The sequence below is a fragment of the Phasianus colchicus genome, chromosome 34 (assembly GCF_987193195.1).
Source record: "Phasianus colchicus chromosome 34, bPhaCol1.hap1.1, whole genome shotgun sequence".
Taxonomy (NCBI): domain Eukaryota; kingdom Metazoa; phylum Chordata; class Aves; order Galliformes; family Phasianidae; genus Phasianus; species Phasianus colchicus.
Window position 1 is genome coordinate 280,664 of NC_143469.1, and position 21,639 is coordinate 302,302.

At 39.3% G+C, this 21,639-nt stretch overlaps 1 protein-coding gene across 1 annotated transcript; it reads right to left on the bottom strand.

Moving 5' to 3' along the window:
- Nucleotides 1-1,715: 1,715 nt before the first annotated feature.
- On the bottom strand, nt 1,716-3,300 carry LOC149913802 (uncharacterized). Its single transcript, XM_090128820.1, has one exon. It carries the CDS (start codon nt 2,790-2,792, stop codon nt 1,716-1,718), a length of 1,077 nt encoding a protein of 358 aa, XP_089984946.1. The 5' UTR covers nt 2,793-3,300.
- Between the last annotated feature and the right edge of the window lie 18,339 nt (nt 3,301-21,639).

A 21,639-nucleotide genomic window follows, 5' to 3' on the forward strand; every position in this document is an offset into this window, starting at 1 on the left:
GGACCTACCCTTCGTGAACCCATGCTGGCTAGACCTGATGCTCCAGTTGTCCCGCACTTGCCGCATGATCTCCCTCAAGACAATCTGCTCCATAACCTTCCCTGGCACCGAGGTCAGGCTAACAGGCCTGTAGTTCCCCGGGTCCTCCTTACAGCCCTTCTTGTAGATGGGAGTCACATTGGCAAGCCTCCAGTCTTCTGGTACCTCACCAGTCAACAAGGAGCGCTGATAGATGATGGAAAGCGGCTCGGCTATCACCTCCGCCAGTTCCCTCAGCACTCTCGGGTGAATCTCATCCGGCCCCATGGACTTGTGACAGTCCAGTTGGAGTAGAAGGTCTCTGACCGTTTCCTTCTGAATCATGGGTGGTTTAGTCTGGTCTCCAGCCGAGACCACCTGGTCGAAAAGTGGAATATCCTGAGGATAACTGGTCTGACCTTTAAAGACAGACGTAAAGAAGGCATTCAGGACCTCTGCCTTTTCTTTATCCTCAGTAGTCACATTCCCGGCTTCATCCAGTAAAGAATGGAGATTCTCCTTAGTCCTCCTCTTACTGTTGATATATTTGTAAAAGGATTTCTTGTTTCTTTTTATTCCAGTGGCCAGGTCGAGCTCGAGCTGGGCTTTCGCCTTTCTGATTTTCTCCCTGCATATCTTAACAACTTCTCTGTATTCTTTCTGAGTTGCCCGTCCCTTCTTCCACAGGAGGTAGATTCTCTTTTTCTCCCGGAGCTTCAAGAATAGTTGCTTATTCATCCACGCCGGTCTCCTTCCCCGCCGGCTCATTTTGCAGCTCAGGGGGACAGCCCGCTCCTGCGCCTGTAAGACTACCTTCTTGAAGAGCAACCAGTTGTCTTGGACCCCTTTACCCTCTAAGACTGAATCCCAGGGGACTCCCCCTACTAGTCTTCTAAACAGTTCAAAGTCCGCCCTCCGGAAGTCCAAGGTAACAGTTTTGCTGTTCTTCCTCCTGGCTCCACCAAGAATCGAGAACTCTACCATCTCATGGTCACTCTGTCCAAGACAGCCCCCAACCTCCACATCTTCCACCAGACCTTCTCTGTTTGTGAACAGCAGGTCTAGCGGGGCAGCTCCTCTCGTAGGCTCTCTCACCAGCTGCATCAGAAAGTTATCCTCTATACACTCCAGAAACCTCCTAGACTGCTTCTTCTGCGCTGCGTTGAATTCCCAGCATATGTCAGGGAAGTTGAAGTCCCCCATGAGGACAAGGGCTGGTGACCTCGCAGCTTCTGCCAGCTGCTCATAGAACACCTCATCTGTCTCCTCATCCTGGTTCGGCGGTCTATAGCAGACACCCACCAATACATCTGCCTTGTCAGCCCTTCCCCTGATCTTTACCCATAGGGATTCAACCTTATCATCCCCAGCCACAAGCTCAGTAACATCAAAACACTCCCTAACATACAGAGCCACACCACCACCCCTTCTTTCTTGCCTATCCTTCCTGAAGAGCTTGTAGCCATCCATTGCAGCACTCCAGTCATGGGAGCAGTCCCACCATGTTTCCGTAATGGCGACTAGGTCATAGTTTGCCTGCCGCACCATGGCTTCCAACTCTTCTTGTTTGTTGCCCATGCTGCGTGCATTGGTGTAGATGCACTTCAGCCGAGCCCCTCGCCTCATCCCTAATCCCATTGCCGCTCCCCCAGGCTCATCTCTAGCAGGCCTGGTTTTATCCCCTACCCCCTTCATATCTAGTTTAAAGCCCTCTCTACAAGTCCTGCCAGCTCTTGGGCAAGGATCCGTTTCCCCCTTCGAGACAGGTGAGACCCATCAGCAGACCCCAGGCCAGGAGCCGAGTAGACCGCCCCATGATCAAAGAACCCAAAATTCTTACTTTTGCACCATCCTTTCAGCCATGTGTTTATAAGGTGTGTTCTTCTGGTCGTCTCAGCGTCCTTCCCTGCCACTGTAGGAATACAGGCAAATACTACCTGTATGCCTGTTCCTTCAACTAACCTCCCCAGTCTCCTGAAGTCATTTTTCATAGTTCTCAGGCTTCCGTCAGTGACCTCATCACTGCCAGCCTGGACTATCAATAAGGGATAATAATCGGAGTTGCGAATCAAACTAGGAAGTTTCCTGGAAATATCCCTGACTCGGGCCCCAGGGAGGCAGCACACTTCCCTGCGGGTGGGGGCAGGCCGACATATTGGGCCTTCTGTTCCTTCTAGAAGGGAGTCTCCTATGACTATTACCCTCCTTTCTTTTCTGGAGGAGGCAGTCATTAAGCGTGGAGCTGGATGCCTCTTCTTGGGAACACTTGGAGGCAGTTCTCCCACTTCACCCTCAACCACCGCACCCTCCAGTTTCAGGGCTTCAAACCTATTACATAGAGGCACCTGGGGAACCGAGGTAGGTCGGGATGGGGGTCGCCCGCATCGCCGAGCTGGGACCTGATGCCATTCCTCCTCTGCCCTCAAATTAGCTCTCTCATTTCGATCGTGGCAAGGGAGAGGGTCCACTGCTGTTTGGGGGGTGCAATCTCTCTGTCTTTCACGCAGAGAGTCACACCACCAGTCTATCTCCCGCTCGCACTCTCTGATGGCTCTTAATCTCCCTACCTCCTCCCTAAGCTCCACCACCAGGCTGAGAAGCTCGTCCACCTGCTCGCACCTTGCACAAGTGGCATCCTTCCCATTCTCCCCTGGCAGCAGCAGGCTCAGGCACTCCCTACAGCCAGAGACCTGAACTGCTACATTTCTTGGCAGGCCCTCTGTCTGGGTCGCCACAGTCCTCTTGGGGGAAGCCCGCCGCCTGGTAGAGACCATGTTTGAACCTGCGGTCTCGAGGTCTGTCAGTAGGAGAGCTGATCACCTGAACAAAGACAAGGACAAAGCACTGATGTGTCCTGCCACAAGTCACAACTCCCACACCAGCTACTGCAGTAATGTATGAGCAGTGTGGGCTGCGTTCACACTCTGACCACCCTCTCCGGTGTCAAAGGCGGGTAACACCTCGTTCTCACCTGGAGCGATATGTGGGCAGGAGCCGGCTCCTGCCCTCCCAAGAGCTGCTTTTAAATTCCCAATGAGCAGTCAAGGTCAGGTACAAGAGATAAGGGCCAGCTGTTTAAATTATACCGCGATTTGGGCCAGCTCCACCCCTGCTACCTCAGCAGCCCGCCCACAAGCTGCCAGCTCCCGGCGCCGACCACGTGCTTTTTGCTGCCTTCAAAACCAGCCCTAAAAAGAGCTTTTTCGTCGGCTTCTTTGCTATAGATCCCTTCCCCAGCGCAGTCTTACCTGCTCTGAAGCTGGTCTCCTCAGCTTATTCTCCCTTTTTTAATTCCCAGTTACATTGCAATCTGGAAAAAAAAATGATGTTTTGCTGCATAAGAAGTAAAGTGTTTTAGTTTAGTTAGTGTCTCCCACTTTGCTTCACTGACTATAAAAGCATAGATTTCTAATTGACCGATGTGAATACATGAGTAAGTGCTTAAAAAGTTTTTTTTTAAATTAATTTTATTTTTGCAACCCTATAAAATCCTATAATAGATTCTTAGTCCCTATTTCATATGTTTAACTGGGGCACTGAAAGATTGAGTCAAAACTGTCTAACAGTACCAAAGATATAGGATATAGGAAATTAAATGCCAATAAATATGTATTTGCAGCTTATTTGTTGAGCATCAAATGGGAGATGTGAAGCAGTTGCAAAGAGAATTCAGTAGTTGTACTGTATGGCATATCCTATATGTTACCATTTGGCAGCATGCAGGGTTGGGTAATATGCATGTTTCAGATTGTCATGCAAATAAAGGAACTATTTTAATGTTATCAGTCTTACTCATTTTGAAGCTCGAAGTTATCTCTGGGTCTGCCCTCTGACCTGAATTGTCTGAGTTAAAATTTGCTTAGTTAAAGAGCACATTAATGACTACTCCCAAATATGTTAATAAAAATGTTACTAATTATGCTATTGTTTTATCATGGCAGCAAAGAAGTAACTTTATTCAAGGTCTGCAAAGGCTGAAAGGTTGTATTTTCACAAACTCAGTGCTAGTGTGAATACTGGTTCTTTAATCCTAAAAAAAATTACAAAAGACAAGGATAGTTTCTCATCAACAAATGCTTTCAAATCAATCTCATTCATTTTTATTATTGAATGTGTTTCAAAATGGAAAGCAAAGAAACAAACAAAAAGCATCTCAAGGTACTGCAGCCTCAGTTGTTTAGGATACTAAGACAAATAATTATCATTTCGCTATAGTATGACTTTCTAGGGAATAAACAGTGTGTGTTTATGGAAGTAAATCAGTGCCATAATGTTATCTAGGAATTCATAAAGACTGCAGGAAACATTATTTCTAACCTTTCAGTGTTGACTTCACAATCTAATGTTATTTTAATATACTTGGTGTATATTTTATGTTTTAAAAATCTGACATTTTTCCTAATTTGGTGTCATCTTGACAAAATCTGCATGATTCAGCACAAAGGTTGAAATCTATTCATTATTCAGTTCTGTAAAAGTATCTGCTATCTTTGCGAATAATTGAAAGTTTCTTATCTTTCACATTTCGTATGTACACCAGAAAGGAGTGGGATACTTGCTTGTGAGATATTTTGAACATTTATGGAATATTATGTTCAATTTCAGAATCTGGAGAAACATGAGTTCTTTGCTACCTTTTCTGAGCTGCCATCTTTAGGAAACTGTGATACCCTCTAGAGTAAAACTAAAATATCCATCCCTATGTCCACTTAATGAGTATGAAGTTTAGGGGTAGAGAGAGGTTTGTGGTGGAACAAATTAACAGCTTATACACACGTGCATTCTCAGATGTCCTACTTCAAATAGTTGTTTTGTAAATTTAGCCAAGGATTAACTGACTGGAAGTAGTTAATTTCCCTAGCAAATGTACAAATAAATTGATAACTTTTCTGTGCATAAAATGGTATGAACAACAATTTTGCAGAAGGATAACAAAGGCAATTCATTCTTGGACTTGAAATGTACAAGGAGGGAGATTGGATGTTAACTTAATGCTTCATTACTGCAACTATATTAACAAAGATAATTGACTGTGATACTCCTAGAGGAGGAAAAAAAAAAAGTGCTTTTTTTCAACTTGCATTCAGTTAAATTTAAGTTTTTACTAGAAAGAGTGGTCATGTTTGTATTGTTGCTTTTCTTTGTTTTGCGTCTTAAGAAAACCACAAACATCAATACACAAGGTTGAAACACTGTTTGAACATGTAATCCTGATATCAGGATATCATTTTGTACAGTTCTTCAAATTCTGTCTTCGAACTGATTTTTTTTTTCCGTGCATCAGTGTGAAGAACTGAGATATATAAGAGCCATTTTTGAACAGAAGTCAGATTTATCTCTTAAAGTTATTGAGACTACTATTGAAGTAATAAAAACTTGATCTCCTGCAAATGAGATCAAGGTCCTTTGAAGTGTAGCATAGGTAACACACATTATAAAGAGTTAGCATATTATGTTCTAAAAGTAAAAAGTGTTACAGTGGTGAATCATGGTTTCGATTTAAAATGTTTTAGGGTGAAAGGCTACAAGTACAGCTTTCATCGTTATTTTTTTGAATGTAGTGGATGAAATAGGTGAAATAGATCTAATTATGTACACGTGGTTACGGTATGTTTTAAGTAGACAAAAACAGATGTGGGACCTAAAGAAAGCCCCCAGGGAATCAATAGAGAACAATGTGACCCAAGTTTCTATTTCAAAATGCTTGGAAATATTTTAGCATAGAAAGGAGCTGTATTTAGTCATATCAGAAACCTGTTAGTAGAATGTAGTAAGATGCATATTTTTTCCTAATAATGAATTTTTCTTTTTTGAAACTTTACGAAAACATGGAATATTTATATCTCCTTTTTCATCAAATGCAATTGAAATTGGCCCAGTAAGCTCCAAAGAGTTGAGAAGACTAACATGCAGAAAGATACAAAGATATCCAATCATATTTTCCACACAAGACTGTGCAGGAGACTTGTTACTAATAAACCATTTTTAAAAAGAAAATAGAATAATTATTTGTTGATGGAAATTGAAATAGAAAATTGATGTAAATGCAGTGATCATTCTTTGCATTTTGGATTTAAATGCTTTTGAGCTGATACAATGAGAGCAGAAGTGTCTCAGAAGCTTTTCTTAACTTATTAAATTACTTTTCTTCTTTCTATCTGGCCTAGTCAGTTCTGTGTTTAACTCACCTTGGAATTCTCAAAGAAGATGTAATTGTGTTTTCCACAGACATTTTCTGTCTATGGTCATTTCCATATTTCATAATAATGCACTTTTATGTACATGTGTTTTTACATGCAAGCTCTGTTTGAAATAACAAGAGTCATTTATAGAGCTGTAAAGCCATGGAACAGAATCTTTGTAGTGTTTTCACTATTACTGTATCAAAATAAAGGTAGAATCCTAGATTAGACTCATAAATTATCGCCATCTTGTGTCTACCCTTGCTACAGTGTCACTGGCAAAATGTAGCATTCAAGAAACATAAATGGATAAGTAATGAAAAAAGCAGTCCTTCTTTGTTGAACTGGATAATAAATGTCATGCTGCTATTCCCTGCATTGCACCAGGTGTACATCACCGTAGATAAAGCATACATCAAAACAATTTTTACGATTGTGCATGAATAAACTGTTAATCTGTACAGAGACTAATCCACCTGGATAAATTAATTTTGGTTGAAGAGGATTTTTCTTCACTTAATAACATTACTTTTCAGTTTTGAAATTTCTTATTTCAAAGATAATTTTGAAATTATGACAATTTCTTTTTATTTATTTTTTTGTTGTTGTAAAAGATGATCAAAGCCTCAAAATAAGGTTTTATGATTTATTTGTTTTATTCATAGAATGGTATTGCAAATCTATTCTACAGAAAACCAAAGCTATTTTTGTCAGCTTTACTTAATTAATATTCTTTAGCTGAATGTTAATGAAATTCAGTTTTGAATTTATAATTCAGTTTTGCATTTGTTTTTTGTTGATTTCATTATATTATAAATATAGATTTTAAAACTGAATTTGAATATTAAGTTTCCCTAACTTTGTCTCCAAATTTAAAACAACTTCAATTCTCACTTCATTTTTTTCTTTCTTTTTTTTTTCTTAACGCAAATAAAATTCTACTGGATATATTTAAAGTATTTATATGTGTAGTAATGTAGCTGAAGAATATTGGTAAAAACAAAATCACTTTCAAAGACCTTTCAAAGACCTAAATTCAGCTTTAATTGCTGATGCTTTTCCTGAAGAAAGATCCTGTGCTGCAAGCTTACCTATTTTTGTGGTGTAATTAGTTGGCCCATTAAAATACATATTATCTGTTCTATAAATCTGCTCTAGTAACTTCTGAAAAATACATGACACTAATCATAATTGTACTCTTTGGAAAGCGAGTTACAAACCTCGAACTGAGTACTTTTGAAAACTCCACTGAACATGTGTTCAAAACAAGTATTTAGAAAGGAATTGCAGGCATATTTTCTTACCTTCCTTCATTCTTACTACATACATTACTGTCCTATGGAGTACTGTATTTGAGAGAAGTTATTGTGACTCACAACATCCCCAAAGTTATTCTTCTAATATGAGATGAAAACATAAAGCAGCTTAAAGAACTTACTATATAAATGGAAGCGGCCTGTAAAAAAGGCAGTTTACTGAACTGATGAGGCAGTGGTACCTGTTTTACAAACAGGTGAGCTGTCGTGGTCTTATTCTCAGTTTGGCTTAAAGAAAAACTACATTACCCACAGAAAGAACCTTTCTGGCAATAATTATAATAAAGAGTTAATGAGATCAGTAAGCTAGCTGTCTTGTTTAGTTTACACAAATATTTCCAGCTTTTCCTGAAAAGTAGTTTTGCATGAAGAAGGTAGAGGGAGGAAGGAAAGAAGAGAGGTTCTTACTGTGTGTTTCTGTGATTTGTTGTTGTTTGTTTGTTTTATTTAGAAATCACTCTCTGTGTAGAATAAAAACAAAAATATATATATTATTATCTTTTAAATCTTGTTAAACTTTTTATTAACCTTGACAAATGTAGCTTTGCAAATTTTGTTAATTCATTTTTTAATGAGAATCTGACTTTCTCAGTCAGAAAAGGAGATTTTACAGTAATAATACATAGTTCACAAGCTCCTGGAAATTGATTATTCAGCCTTATAACAATAGAATTTGGTCTGATATTATCCACAGAACATATATTACTTTATAAAATCTATCTAAATGAAGGCTGAATTTAAAATATATTTTTCTGCTGGAGAAAAAATGGAATGCTTTTTAATTATCTAGGAAGCTGATGACAAAGTACTCTATTCTCTCTTGACGACGTTTCTGCATTCAGCAAATATTATTTGATCACGGATCAATGTGAACCTTCAAACTATCAAATACCTCCTGGTTCTAAGTCTTTCTGACATAGTATTCATAAAATTCAAGTTTAAGGATCAGCTTTTTTATTCATGACATAATGTCCTGTGATTCCTTGAACAGGACTCAGAAAATAGGCAGTTATTCAATAGATTGTTTAGTTCTTGTTCGGCCTGTGCTTTTTGTTGTTGTCTGTCTGCTATTCAGCTCAGAATACAGAACTATTGTATTTCTCATAAATGCTTAGCACTCAAATATGGAAGTGCTTCACAGGCATTAATTTTTGTACCTAACAAGTTTTACTATGAAGCCACGAGTGTCTTCATCATTATTTAGCACAATAATTGCAGCAGTACAAACAACCAACCTTATAAAAAATATTACATGCATTATTTTTTTTAGCTCATCAAGGAAAGGGTTCTGTGAATCTTTACCTACACCTAGATCTACTGTGCAGTATACAAGATGGATACTCATCTGAAATATCTAGTGCTGTATCTATATGCAAAGTGTCAACCTAAATTTTTGGCTTTACAAAATTTTGATGACTATATTTTGCAGTAGATATATTTACAGCCTAGTTGTTTCTTCATTTCTTTTTATTTCCAGTACTTGAATGTATTATAGGATTCTATATGGGTTTATTTGTGTGGCAAAGATCACCTTTCTTTGTTTACTGCTCCAAGATACTCGTTTTATTGAAAATTACTCATGAAGACTTATGATGTTTCTCTGAAAATGCTGAAAATAACTAAAAGGCAATCTTTAACATTTACCATTAGAAAACAAATGGTTTGTGCATGAGATGAAAAGACAATAAAATCTGTTATGTTAACAGATAGATATCATTTACTTTTAAGCAGAGTACTATGAAATCTTTTACCAAGAGGTACAAAATTACAAAAGAAGCACTGAATTTACTTCAGTCATTTTTAAATTTTACTTGAGAGTCTGTCACGGAGTTATCTAGATCAACGTGTGCCCTCGACAGGGGGCAGCAAGCCCATAGGCCCCCTGGCCCAAAAACAGGACGGAAAATGGGGAAGGGAAGGGAGATGGGAGCTGGGCCCAGAAACCAGAACAGCAGCAACAATCTAAGGAGGAAAACTTAATTTTACTAAACATGATATCGGAATGCAAGATAACACAATATAATATAATATAATTGAAATTGAGGCTAATAAATCAAATAAGAGAGAGAGAGTGTCCGAAACTAAAAGGCCTACTTTGAACTGAAGGCACACGGTTGGGGAGCAGACCCACACACTGCTAGGCAGTGAGCAAGAGAGCAAGAGAGCAAGATCCCATGACTCCCTCCCATGGCTTATCTTCCTCTCTGAACATGAAGTCCCCTGGGATGTGTAGTTCTTCCTTTCTTCTGAGAACCAGGCATCCAGAAAGTTGTCAGTCCACGGAACTGGAGTATTAACTCTTTAATTACCCGTGCTTTACATGATGTTTGGTGTGGAATACCGATAACAAAATTATAAAACCATGACAGAGTACTGTGTTTTGTACTTTTTTGACTTCCAAAGTCAAAAAAGAGCTGATTTTGCTGTGGGAGGTAACTATGGTTAGGAGAGAAACTGTGTGCTCATTTTCCAGAAGGTAGTACATAAAAAATAAAGAAAGATCTTTGTATTCCTGGAAATTTGAGAAATTGGAGGGTCTGCTGTAGGAAATAGGATATATCAGTGTTTCTGTTTACAAGACAGTGACTGCTGTTTGTAATCTGTTAGAGGATGGGTATCTTGTCACAGAACAACCCTTTTGGACATCTTTATAAATGTTTTAGTAACTGAGCAATGGATCAGTGATGCAAAATACTTTCTTATCTAGCAGCAGCTCTTATCTGAATTTACTGTATCTATTGTGGAGAAAGCACGAGGTTCCAGTGCTACAGTGTTTGTGTTGTGAGCACTACAAAACTTTTTAAAACCACTGTTCATTTGCTCAGTATCAAAGAAAACATTTTAACCAAACTTAAGTGCTAACTAGTCACTCGGAGGTCTTCACTACCTAAAATTTTCCTTCATAACAGAATCTTTACAGTGTATGAGATAGAAATAATAAAATAATTTTCTTATTCTTTCCCTTAGGCATTTCCTGGAAACACAAACTCTGATAGTGTGGTCCGACATGATTTGCAACACCCAGTCATTGCTCGCTATGTACGTATAGTTCCTTTAGATTGGAATGGAGAAGGCCAAATTGGGTTAAGAATTGAGGTCTACGGCTGCTCCTACTGTAAGTTTTTCCATTATATTCCTTAAAAAAAAAAAAAAAATCTAAATAGAAACTGTCTTTGAATTTCAGATTAAATCTGAATCTCAAGTGCTTTTTGCTAAAATGCATGAAGATATTCCAGGATTACTAATTGTAATAACTGGAGCTTAATTTAATATTTACTGTATCCTTTATTCTGAGTTTCTAGTTAGCTCTTCTATAGGAAATACAGCATTAGAATTACTAAGAGTGCTTTGAAATCACTACTTTTGATCTTCAAAATTGTTTTTGCAGAAGACTTGAATAGACCAGTTGAGGAAAAGATAGCATTCAGATACATTTCATGCTGGGTCTTGAGAGGGAAACAAGACATAATTCATTGCCTGATGACAAAGATAAAAATAAAACAAGTAAAAATTCAATTGAAGAAGCTCACCTTGTCTAAATATGACATGTTTTTCGGAGATTTTTCCTTTAATATTTGAGTATAACTTTAGAATCTCTTCTAAAAAAAAAAAACGAGATGAGCAATGGTGCAAGTGGTTAAGAGCACAACAGACCAAGTTTTAAGAAAAGCAAGTGTAGTTTCTAAATACCATTCCTTGAATTTGATCCTGTGGGTGCTTACGTGAAGTCCACATGCCTGCAAACTGTAAATGTCTGATGTTCTATTTCTATGCAAATTTAGTACAGTATTCTTGTAGGTGTTTTAGGGGAAATAAATACTTGAGATTTATCTTAAAAAAAAAAAAAATGTTAGAACAAGTTAAGAAGCACCTATCTTGAAGACTCTTCCATTGACATCAAGTGATTTAAGGCCTATTGAAACACTTTGTCATGGTAACTAGCAATTATGTTAATTAACTAGCAAAAATATCTTGTGATTTCTGTTGCTTTGACTTGGCTATGTGCTTTCATTAAACACTATTGAGAATCACATTCTGGTATTATTTTTCCTATTTCCATGCAAAGAATTAAAGCCTCATTTTAAAATTTAGATTAAACTTAGATAATTTTTTAACAGCTGAAATAACTTAGCTGAAAAATCAAATCAAACTTGCTGCGGTGTTGGTAGGGCTGTGCTGGGGGAATTCATGGGTGTTGGATACGTTTGTAAGAAAACACATTGTATTTGTTATCTGAGGAACTGTAGGTTATCCTACAACAAGTTGGTTCTTGTTCAAAAAGGTAGTGATCATCTGAAGTATTAGGTAGCACTGTGTACAAGGCTCTTAATGAACCAAATTTGCCATCACTCTACTAAAATATTTTATATGCTGTTTTAAGTGTAGCCAACACTATAACATGGTTGATTTCACATCATGATTACATTTTTTTACATTTAAGTATATCTACTATACAAATACAAGTATATGGAGACAGAAACCAACTTTTTTTTTTTTTTTAATCCAACACTTTTTTAAACAACAACAAAAAAAAGAAAATATTTTTAAGTTGTAGGTTTTTTTGTTTGTTTTTTTGTTTTTTTTTTTTAGCCAAAAATATTTACAAGCAAAAGGTTTTAGGTTTTTGTTTTGTTTCCTTTTTTTTTTTTTTTTTAATTAAATTGATATCTTATGCACTGTAAGCACGTTACAAGATGAATTTGGAGTCTGAAACTAAATGTGAGGAAAAGCATAGTTGGCTAACAAAATTATTTCTGTCACTGGATGAAAAGTTGTCTGCTTGAAAGACTGCATATTTCTGGAGAAAAATAAAACACATCTATCAAGGAAATAATGAATCAACTAAAAAAATACTGATAAAATTTGTCTTCACAGACAACTGAAGTAAGAAACCTAACCTTTTGTTTTCCTCGAAGAGAAGCATTGAACTGCTAGTATTATAAGTTATTTCAGTATTTTGTTAATGACATTAATAATAATGTTTTACATTTATATGTCTATAGGAAATTTTTTTTTCTTTCTCCTCCCAAACAAACAAAACAAACAAAACAAAGAAACAAAAAAAACCTCTCCTAAAATACTGTGTAGATTTTAGAAGCAGGAATCAGGCTGTCCTTGAGTCAGTATGCTGAAACCAGTAGACAGCAGCAGCGCAGTTGAGAAGAAAAGTTCACTGTCTTATGACTTCTTGGAAAAACAGAATAATGTTTGAGAGTTCCAAACTTGTTTTCAAATGCATTATTTGGAGCAACTTATGTAAAGTTACATTGTTCCATAGATACAGAATTCAGCAGGAGCAAAGTTTTTAGCCCTATAATTAGTATTGTATACTGAAGCATTGTCATTAACCAGTGAGATTTGCAGATTAATCCTGCTGTCAGTGAAGAAACTGACTGTATAGATAAGTAGCAATTTTTTAAGCCTGATTAAAACATGGGCATCTAATCCAATTTGTGAAACTTTTTGAAACAGTACCTAAAGCAAAAGGTTGCTTAATACCTTACAATCATATATTTTTCTTCAAGTTTGTAGGTTTATATTGAATGCAGTCTTTTATTTAGAGAATATTTGAGAACATATTTCAGATGTAGAACTTGCACATTTTCTCATAGTAAAGGTTTAATTGGAAAGTCATAAACTTAGTGCTTAAAAAAATATTTCATTGCACAATACAGCAATCTGGTTATTAGTCTCAGAGTATTAAGAACTCTCATTAAACCACATATTGAAATACGTGGTCATTAATTGCCATATTGATTTGTTCTTATTTTTCTTGAGTATGCTGATAAAATACACATTATTTTTTGTGTGTCAGAAATGGAAACCACATTCTTCCTTGCACAGCAATGTGAATTAAAAAAAAGGTTCAACTTTAAAAGAGAATTAGAGATGACATCTATTCCCTAGAGAAGTTTGTAAAATTACAAAATATTTCCTTTCAAGGTGCTCTTATTCATTTAATTATTTGCTTGCCTTCTTGCTTTGAGATTTTTCTATGTTTGAAACTGCAGATGAGATCTGTGACGTTACTTTCTAATAGATCTCTTGGAAGTCACAAAAATAAATAAATAAATAAATAAATAAATTAAAGGCTCCCTCTACAGTAAGATTGAAAATGTTCTTTACATTTCTCTCTGTGAATAAGTGCTGATGTCAAATTTAGAAAAGATTTTAACTGTGTGGGAAGAGAAGCAAACAAAATATTTAACATTAAAAAAATATATACTGTAGTCAACGGGAGTTGTAGCTTTCATTTTAAAATCATAGAATGACTTATGTTGGAAGGGATTTTAAATATCATGTGGTTCCAATGCCCTCACATGAACATAGTTATCAACCACTAGATCAGGTTGCCCAGGGCCTGATCCAGACTGGCACTGAATGCCTCTAGGGAAAAAGCATCTGCATCTTCGCTGGGCAACCTTTTCCAGTCCTTTACCACAGTGAATAAAAAATTTCCTCCTATCATCTAACCTAAATCTCCTTTCTTTTAATTTAAAACCATTCTTGCCTGTTCTCATTAATAGACCATGAAAAAAGTTGGTTTTCTGCCAGTTCATAAACTCCTCTGAAGTATTGGAAGGTCACAATGAGGTCTCCCCAGAAAAACAATCCTCCTCTCCAGTATAAACAAGCCCAACTTCCTGAACCTCACGGGAGAGGTGCTCCAGCCCTCTGATCATCTTTGTGGCTGCCCTCTGGACTGATTCCAACAGCTCCACATCTTCATTGTCTTCAGGGCCTAAGACCTGGGCACAGTATTTCAGGTGTGACTTCACAAAAACAGAACTGAGGGGGACAACTTCTTCCTGTTACCCAGTTGGCTGCCCTTCTTTTGAGGCAGTCCAGTATACTGTTGGCCTTCCAAATTGCAAGTGCACAATGCTGGCTCACATCCAGCTCTTTATCCACTAGGACCCCCAAGTTCTACTTGACAGAGCTGCTCTCATTGAGTACTTCTCCCAGTCTGTTCACATATCTGAGATTGCTCCAACCCAAGTGGCAATACCTTACATTTTGGTTTGATGAATCTCATTTGATTTTACATGAGCCCGCTATTCAAGCTGTTCCAGGCGATTACAGATATGTAGTGAAGCTGTGCAGAGAAAAAATTAGAAAAACCAAAGCCCAGTTAGAACTGAGCTTGGTCATTAAGATAAAAGACAACAATAAATATTTCTATAAATATATCAACAGCAAGAGGAGGGCTAGAGAGAACCTCCATGACTTGTTGGACACCAAGGGCAACATGGTGACCAAGGATCAGGATAAAGCTGAGGTATTAAGTGCTTTCTTTGCCTCAGTCTTTAATAGTAAGACTTGTTACTCCCTGGGAACACAGCCTCCTGCACTGGTAGATAGGGATGGGGAACAGAATAGGCCCTGCATAATCCATGATGAGATGGTTTTGGACTTGCTCCAGAAGCTGAATGCTCAAAAGTCCATGGAGTCAGATGGATTGCATCTAGAGTGCTGAAGGAGTTAGTGGATGTGGTTTCCAAGCCACTCTTCATCATCCTTCAGCAGTCCTGGCTAACCGGGGATGTCACAGTGGACTGGAGACTGGCAAATGTGACACCCATCTTCAAAAAGGACGGAAAGATGATCCTGGTAGCTCCAGGTCTATCAGTCTCGCCTCAGTACCAGGGAAGATTATGGAACAGATAATCTCAGGAGACATAATGGACCAATTAAAAGTCAACCAAGGGATCAGGCCTAGTAAGTATGGGTTTACAAATGGTAGATCATGTTTGGCAAACCTGATTTCATTCTATGACAAGGTGAGCCATTTAGTGGATGAAGGTAAGGCTGTCGATGTGATCTACCCGGACTTCAGTAAAGACTTTGACACTGTCCCTCACAACATTCTCATGGAGAAGGTGGCTGCCCATAGCTTGAATAGATGTATGCTCTGCTGGGTGAAACACTGGCTGGATGGCCAAGCCCAAAGAATTGTGATCAATGGAGTTGAATGTAGTTGGCGGCTGGTCATGAGCAGTGTCCCCCAGGGTTCAGTACAGGGGCCACTTCTATTTAACATCTTTATTAACAATCTTGATGAGGGGATTGAGTGCACCCTCAGTAAGTTTGCAGTCGACACCAAATTGAGAGGGAGTGTTGATCTGCCAGAGGGGAGAAAGGTGCTACAGAAGGTCCTGGATAGACTGGATTGATGGGCCAAGGTGAACCGTGTGAGATTCAATAGCGTCAAGTGTCAGGTCCTGCATTTTGGTCACAACAACCCCAGGCAACCCTATAGGCTTGGGAAGGAGTGGCTGAAAAGTTGCCTGTCAGAAAGGGACCCTGGTATATTGATGGACAGTCAGCTGAATACGAGCCAGCAGTGTGCCCAGGTGGCCAAGAAGGCCAGTGGCATCCTGGCTTGGATCAGGAATGGTGTGGTGAGCAGGACTAGGGAAGTAATTTGGCCCCTGTACTCAGCACTGGTGAGGCCTCACCTCGAGTACTGTGTTCAGTTTTGGGCACCTCAATACAGAAAGGACATGGGGTGCGAGCAGGTCCAAAGAAGGGCTGCAAGGCTTGTGAAGGGCTTGGAAAATATGCCGTATGAGGAGCGACTGAAGGAATTGGGCTGTTTAGTCTGGGGAAAAGGAGTCTGAAGAGAGACCTTATTACTCTCTTCCAGTACCTGACAGGTGCTTTCAGCAAGTGCAGGGTTGGTTTCTTCTCACTGGTGACAGGATGACGGAAAATGATCTCAAGTTGTGCCAGAGTAAGTTTAAGCTGGATATCAGGAAAAGCTTCTTTACAGAAAGGGTTGTTAAGCACTGGAATAGGCTCCCCAGAGGCAGGGTTGAGTCACCTTTCCTGAATGTGTTTAAAAACCATTTGTTTACTGTGCTCAGAGACATTATTTAGCAGAGGGTTGTTAGAATTAGGGTAAGTTTGGTTAGGTTGTGGTTGGACTTGATGGTCTCTGAGGTCTTTTCCAACCTGAGCACTTCTATGGTCAGGCATAGCCTATCCTTGATGAAGCTGTGTTGGCATTCTTGAATCACCCCCCTCCCCTTTCTTGCACATGCCTTAGAGTAGATTCATGGAGGTTCTGCTCTGTGATCTTCCCTGGCACAGGTAAGGCTCACTGGTCGATAGTCTCCCAGATTTTCCTTTCTCCCTTTATTAAAAATGGGAGTGATGATTCCTTTTTCCACTTGCCAGGACCTTCACCTGACAGCCATGAATATTCAGAAATGATTTAGAGTAGCTTGGCAACCACATCAGTCAGTTAGTTCAGGACTCTGAGATACATGTTGTCCAGCTCCAGAGACTTGTCCATATTTAGTGTCATAAGGCAGTGTCAGACTTGCTCTTTTCTGACAGTATAGGAGGCATTTTGCCCCCCATCCCCTTTGTAGAGTTTCAGGTACATATAATATATTTAATACACTCAAAAGAGGAGAAAGGATCTTTACATTTGCAGTGACATAATTTATCAGAAAGCAAGCCATAGGAAAAATTTATCAAAAAGCAAGTCATAGGAAAGAAAGTAATGTTACAGAAGGCAAAGTATCCACTGAATTCATTAATGCAAAGCTGATGGAATATTTATATTCAAGCTCTTTTTGAGACAGAGAGTAAAGAGACATGATAGATAGATGTCTCTCGTCATGTTCCCATTTATGAATTTTTTAGACAATCAGCAAATTCAAGGCATCTGGAGCCTATGACAACTACAATATATATTGTATTTTATCACTGATTTTTGAAGTTCATAATAAGCTCCTGCAGAATCATTGCCATACGAATAGTTCCTTCAATCACAATACTGCAGCAGATTAATGCATACAAAACAAACAAACAAACAAACAAACAAACAACAAAAAAAAAAACAGTAGCATTCCTATTGAACAGTCTTCGACAGCACTTTTTAAGATAATCTTCTGAGGACTTCTGGGTGCTGAAATCTTATGGCATGAGTGGAATGGAGTCACTGATACCTTTGCTCATGGACTAGTTCTATCTTGCTATGTCAAATGTTACTGTTAGAGTATTCTGATGTATGACTGATTTCTTTTTAAGGAAGGAGAGAAAAGAAGAAAAATAAACAAGTCAGACCTTATCATTTTATGAAGAAATGAACATTTTTTTATGGAGATTATTTACTCCTTAGATAGTACAGTGAACAAAATCTTGGTCATGTGAATATTTACAAGAGAAAAAAAAATTAGACTTGGAGATGCTGTTAAGGCTTAAGCCATAAGTATTTGAAAGGAATATTTACAATAACTGTTTTGAAAATATTGAAGTGCTAAAAATTAGAGCTTGAACAGATTTTGACAAGTTAATCCTATTTGCCTGTAGTGACTTTAAGTGAAACCATTGTTCCTCTTCACTATTAATTCCACATTCATCAGCTGTATTCATCATTAGAAAAATTTCTGTGATACTTGTAATTTCCTTTGCCATTGTCATGCTATTGCTACCAACTATTCATATCTCCATCACTCTCTCCTATGGTTGCCATATGTACTTCACAGAAACTCCATTCTCTCCAAAACTATATATTACATCAAAATATCACAGGGAATATTTAAAGTAGATAAGAAAGCCACTATTTAACTTGTGTGGAACCTAACCAATTTTCTTTTGTCCAGTGCCACTAGATAGATATACTGGACATTTTGTTTCATCAGCCTATGCTCACAAACAAACAAACCTTCACGATCAAAAAACTGATGAAGTGTCTTGATGGCCACTGGAACTCCCTATGCTGAATGAACTATATGTCCATATGTATGTAAACATATGAATACATATTTATTCTTTTACACTTTTTTTTTCCACCTAAATTGTGAAGATACTTATGTGGTCTCATAATCCATGTAAATGGTTCTTTGCCAACCTCTCATAATATTTTATTACTCATAATAATAATGTTCACTAAACTGTCTTAATGAAAAGATGGACTTCTATGACCATAGAAGTGATGGAACTGCATAAAAATATTAAATGATAGATAGGAAGAAACATTTTGAAGCATATGTTTTGTCTAATCATGTTCTCATATTTGTAGCAACTGTATTAAATCATTGTAATTAAAATTGTTTTTCATTTTGGAGAAAAAAAGAATCACAGATGTGAGAAAATTATCAGCAGTCACTGTAAACTTAGTAGCTTTGTTTGTGACAGTGAATAGAACACTTAAGAGTTATCCGAAGCATCCAACCCTCTTTTTCTCTGTTTCTCTTTAGATATTTTTATTCTGGATATTTCTACAATTTCTATGTAATTGATCTTCAGCCAGCATAGTCACAGTTCAACATCTGCAAGCATAGCTTGGTATTTACTTTTTCTGATATTACAGGTCCATGTCTCAGTACTTGTATTAAAACAATGGAGAGTGAGGGAAATGAACTGTGAAAGCATTTGAAGATCTCTTTGAAAACATGCTCTGTTTGAAAGCTTAATTATTTTCTACTGTACTCTCTAGCATGTTTTTTTTTTTTCTTTTTTTTTTCTTATTTGTTTTTACATAGAGGGGACTTCTTATCTTGAAGATCATAATAATTGGTGATTTTCCTCATTTGCTCCATGGTACTCCTCAAACAGTAGAGTTTTGCAGATTTAGGATCAAAAATAACTTAAAGGCACGACGCCTTTTGTTCCCCTTGAGCCCTGGCCAGGCTTCGGGGCGAAAACCAAGAGGAGAAAGAGGGCAGCGGCTGTTCCCTCGGACTGCTCCGTACATTGGTTTACTGTGTGCTAGAAAGGCTGGAGCTGCTTGCAGCGGCTCTGGACGCCTCACTCGTGGGATGGATGCATTGCTGTGCAACTTCCCCATGGCTGGGAGAGGTTCTTCAGATCCTCCCTGCAAACGGGGCTCCCCAGTGACTGCAGATCTGGCTGATGGTAAAGTGCTGGGGCAATTGGTCGTGGATCTTTCTTCACCACTGTGCTCACGTGGCAATGAGTAGGCCCACTGCCTTGCTTATTCCCTTTACTGCTAAGCTTCTCTTTTGGCTATAGACGCTGCCAATATTACTGTTGGTTTTATTTTGTCATAGGCAGTAAAATAAGCCTATCCCAAAGACGTTGGTGTCTTTGTTGCAGCTGTTGAGCCCACCGATTGGCACAACAGCATTAACACATGATGGGCACGTAACTTGGACATCAGGAACGTGACTTCAAAGGCTTCAAAGCATCGGGAATGTCTCCTTTGGAGAGAGACTGAGAGGTTTGGGCTTGTTGAGCCCGGAGAACAGAAGGCTCATGGGAGACCGTGTGGCTGCCTTTCAGTACACGGGGCCTCACAGATCACCCTTGCTGAGGGTGAGCACTATTCCCTCATTGAGGACATTGATGAAGATGTTGAACAAGACCGGACCCAGCACCGACCCCTGAGGAACACCGCTGGTTACAGGTCTCCAACCGGACTCTGCACCGCCAACGACGACCCTCTGCGCTCTGCCAGTCAGCCAGTTCTCAACCCACCTCACTGTCCACTCATCTGTCCACACTTCCTCAGCTTTGTCATAAGGATGTTGTGGGAGACGGTATCAAACGCCTTGCTGAAAGCAAGGTAGACTACATGCACTACATCCACCCAGCCAGTGACAACATCGTAGAAGGCTACCAGGTTGGTCAAGCATGCCCTCCCCCTGGTGAACCCTTGCTGATTACTCCTGATAACCTCCTTTTCTTCCAGTTGTCTGGAGATGGCATCCAGCACAAGCTGTTCCATCACCTTTCCAGGGACAGAGGTGTGCCCAGGTGGCCAAGAGGGCCAACAGCATCTTGCATTAGAAATAGCGTGGCCAGCAGGAGCAGGGAGGGAATCATCCCCCTGTACTCAGCCCTGGTGAGGCCACACATTGAGCACTGTGTTCAGTTTTGGGCCGCTCACTACAAAAAAAGACATTGAGGCCCTGGAACGTGTCCAGAGAAGGGCAACAAAGCTGGTATGGGGTCTGGAGCACAGGCCTTACGAGGAGCGGCTGAAGGAGTTGGGGTTGTTCAGTCTGGAGAAGAGGAGGCTCAGAGGAGACCTCATTGCAATCTACAACTTCCTGAATGGAGGCTGTGATGAGGAGGGGTTTGGCCTCGTCTCCCAGGCAACAAACAGGACCCGAGGAAATGGCCATAAGTTGTACCAGAGGAGGTTTAGGTTAGACATAAGGAAGAACTTGTTCTCTCAGAGAGCAGCCAGGCACTGGAATGGCTGCCCAGGGAGGTGGTGGAGTCGCCGTCCCTGGCAGTGTTCAAGAGGCATCTGGATTAGGAGTTACAGGATATGGTTTAGTGCTTGTGGTAGCAATGGTGATGGAAGGATGGTTTTTTCTCCTTTCCTTTTTCTTCTTTTCTTCCCTTCCTTTCCTTTTTTTCCTTTTTTCATTTTGTTTTCTGTTTTCCATCTTTTCTTTCCCTCTCCCCTTTTCTTTCCCTCTCCCCTTTTCTTTCCCTCTCCCCTTTTCTTTCCCTCTCCCCTTTTCTTTCCCTCTCCCCTTTTCTTTCCCTCTCCCCTTTTCTTTCCCTCTCCCCTTTTCTTTCCCTCTCCCCTTTTCTTTCCCTCTCCCCTTTTCTTTCCCTCTCCCCTTTTCTTTCCGTCTCTTTTCATCTCTTCCCCTTTCTTTCCTTTTTTCATTTCTTTTGATTCATTTTGTTTAGTACTTTCTTACTTTTCATCTTTTAGATTCCTTTCTAAAAGAAAAGATAGAATGGGAGACAATAATTAAAGAAACAAAACCTGCTTTGAAAGCCATGGGGCCGGATGGATTGAACCTTGGGGTGCTGAGGGGGTTGGCAGACGTGGCTGCCAAGCCGCTCTCCATCATCCTTCAGCAGTCCTGGCTAATTGGGGATGTGTCCTGGCTGTCCCTGAACGTGTTTAAAGAGCTCTGGATGTGGTGCTCAGGGACATGATTGAGTGGTGGGTTGTTAGAGTTAGGGGAGTATGGTCAGGTTGTGGTTGGACTCGATGATCTTTCGGGTCTTTTCCAACCTGATCCATTCTATGATTCTATGGATTTAACAGCAGCGTTCTTGTGGGAGCTGCATTGAAACTTGCAGTGTCTCTGGGTCCCCAGAATTACTTTCTCCAAGCTGATTTGTAGGTGCTGGCACTTCTTTAAAGCAAGAGCAGCTGCTGATGGGAGGAAGGTAGT

What these genes read in the sequence shown, in the direction of transcription:
- LOC149913802 (XM_090128820.1), bottom strand. Translation starts at nt 2,792, where the DNA reads ATGGTCTCTACCAGGCGGCGGGCTTCCCCCAAGAGGACTGTGGCGACC.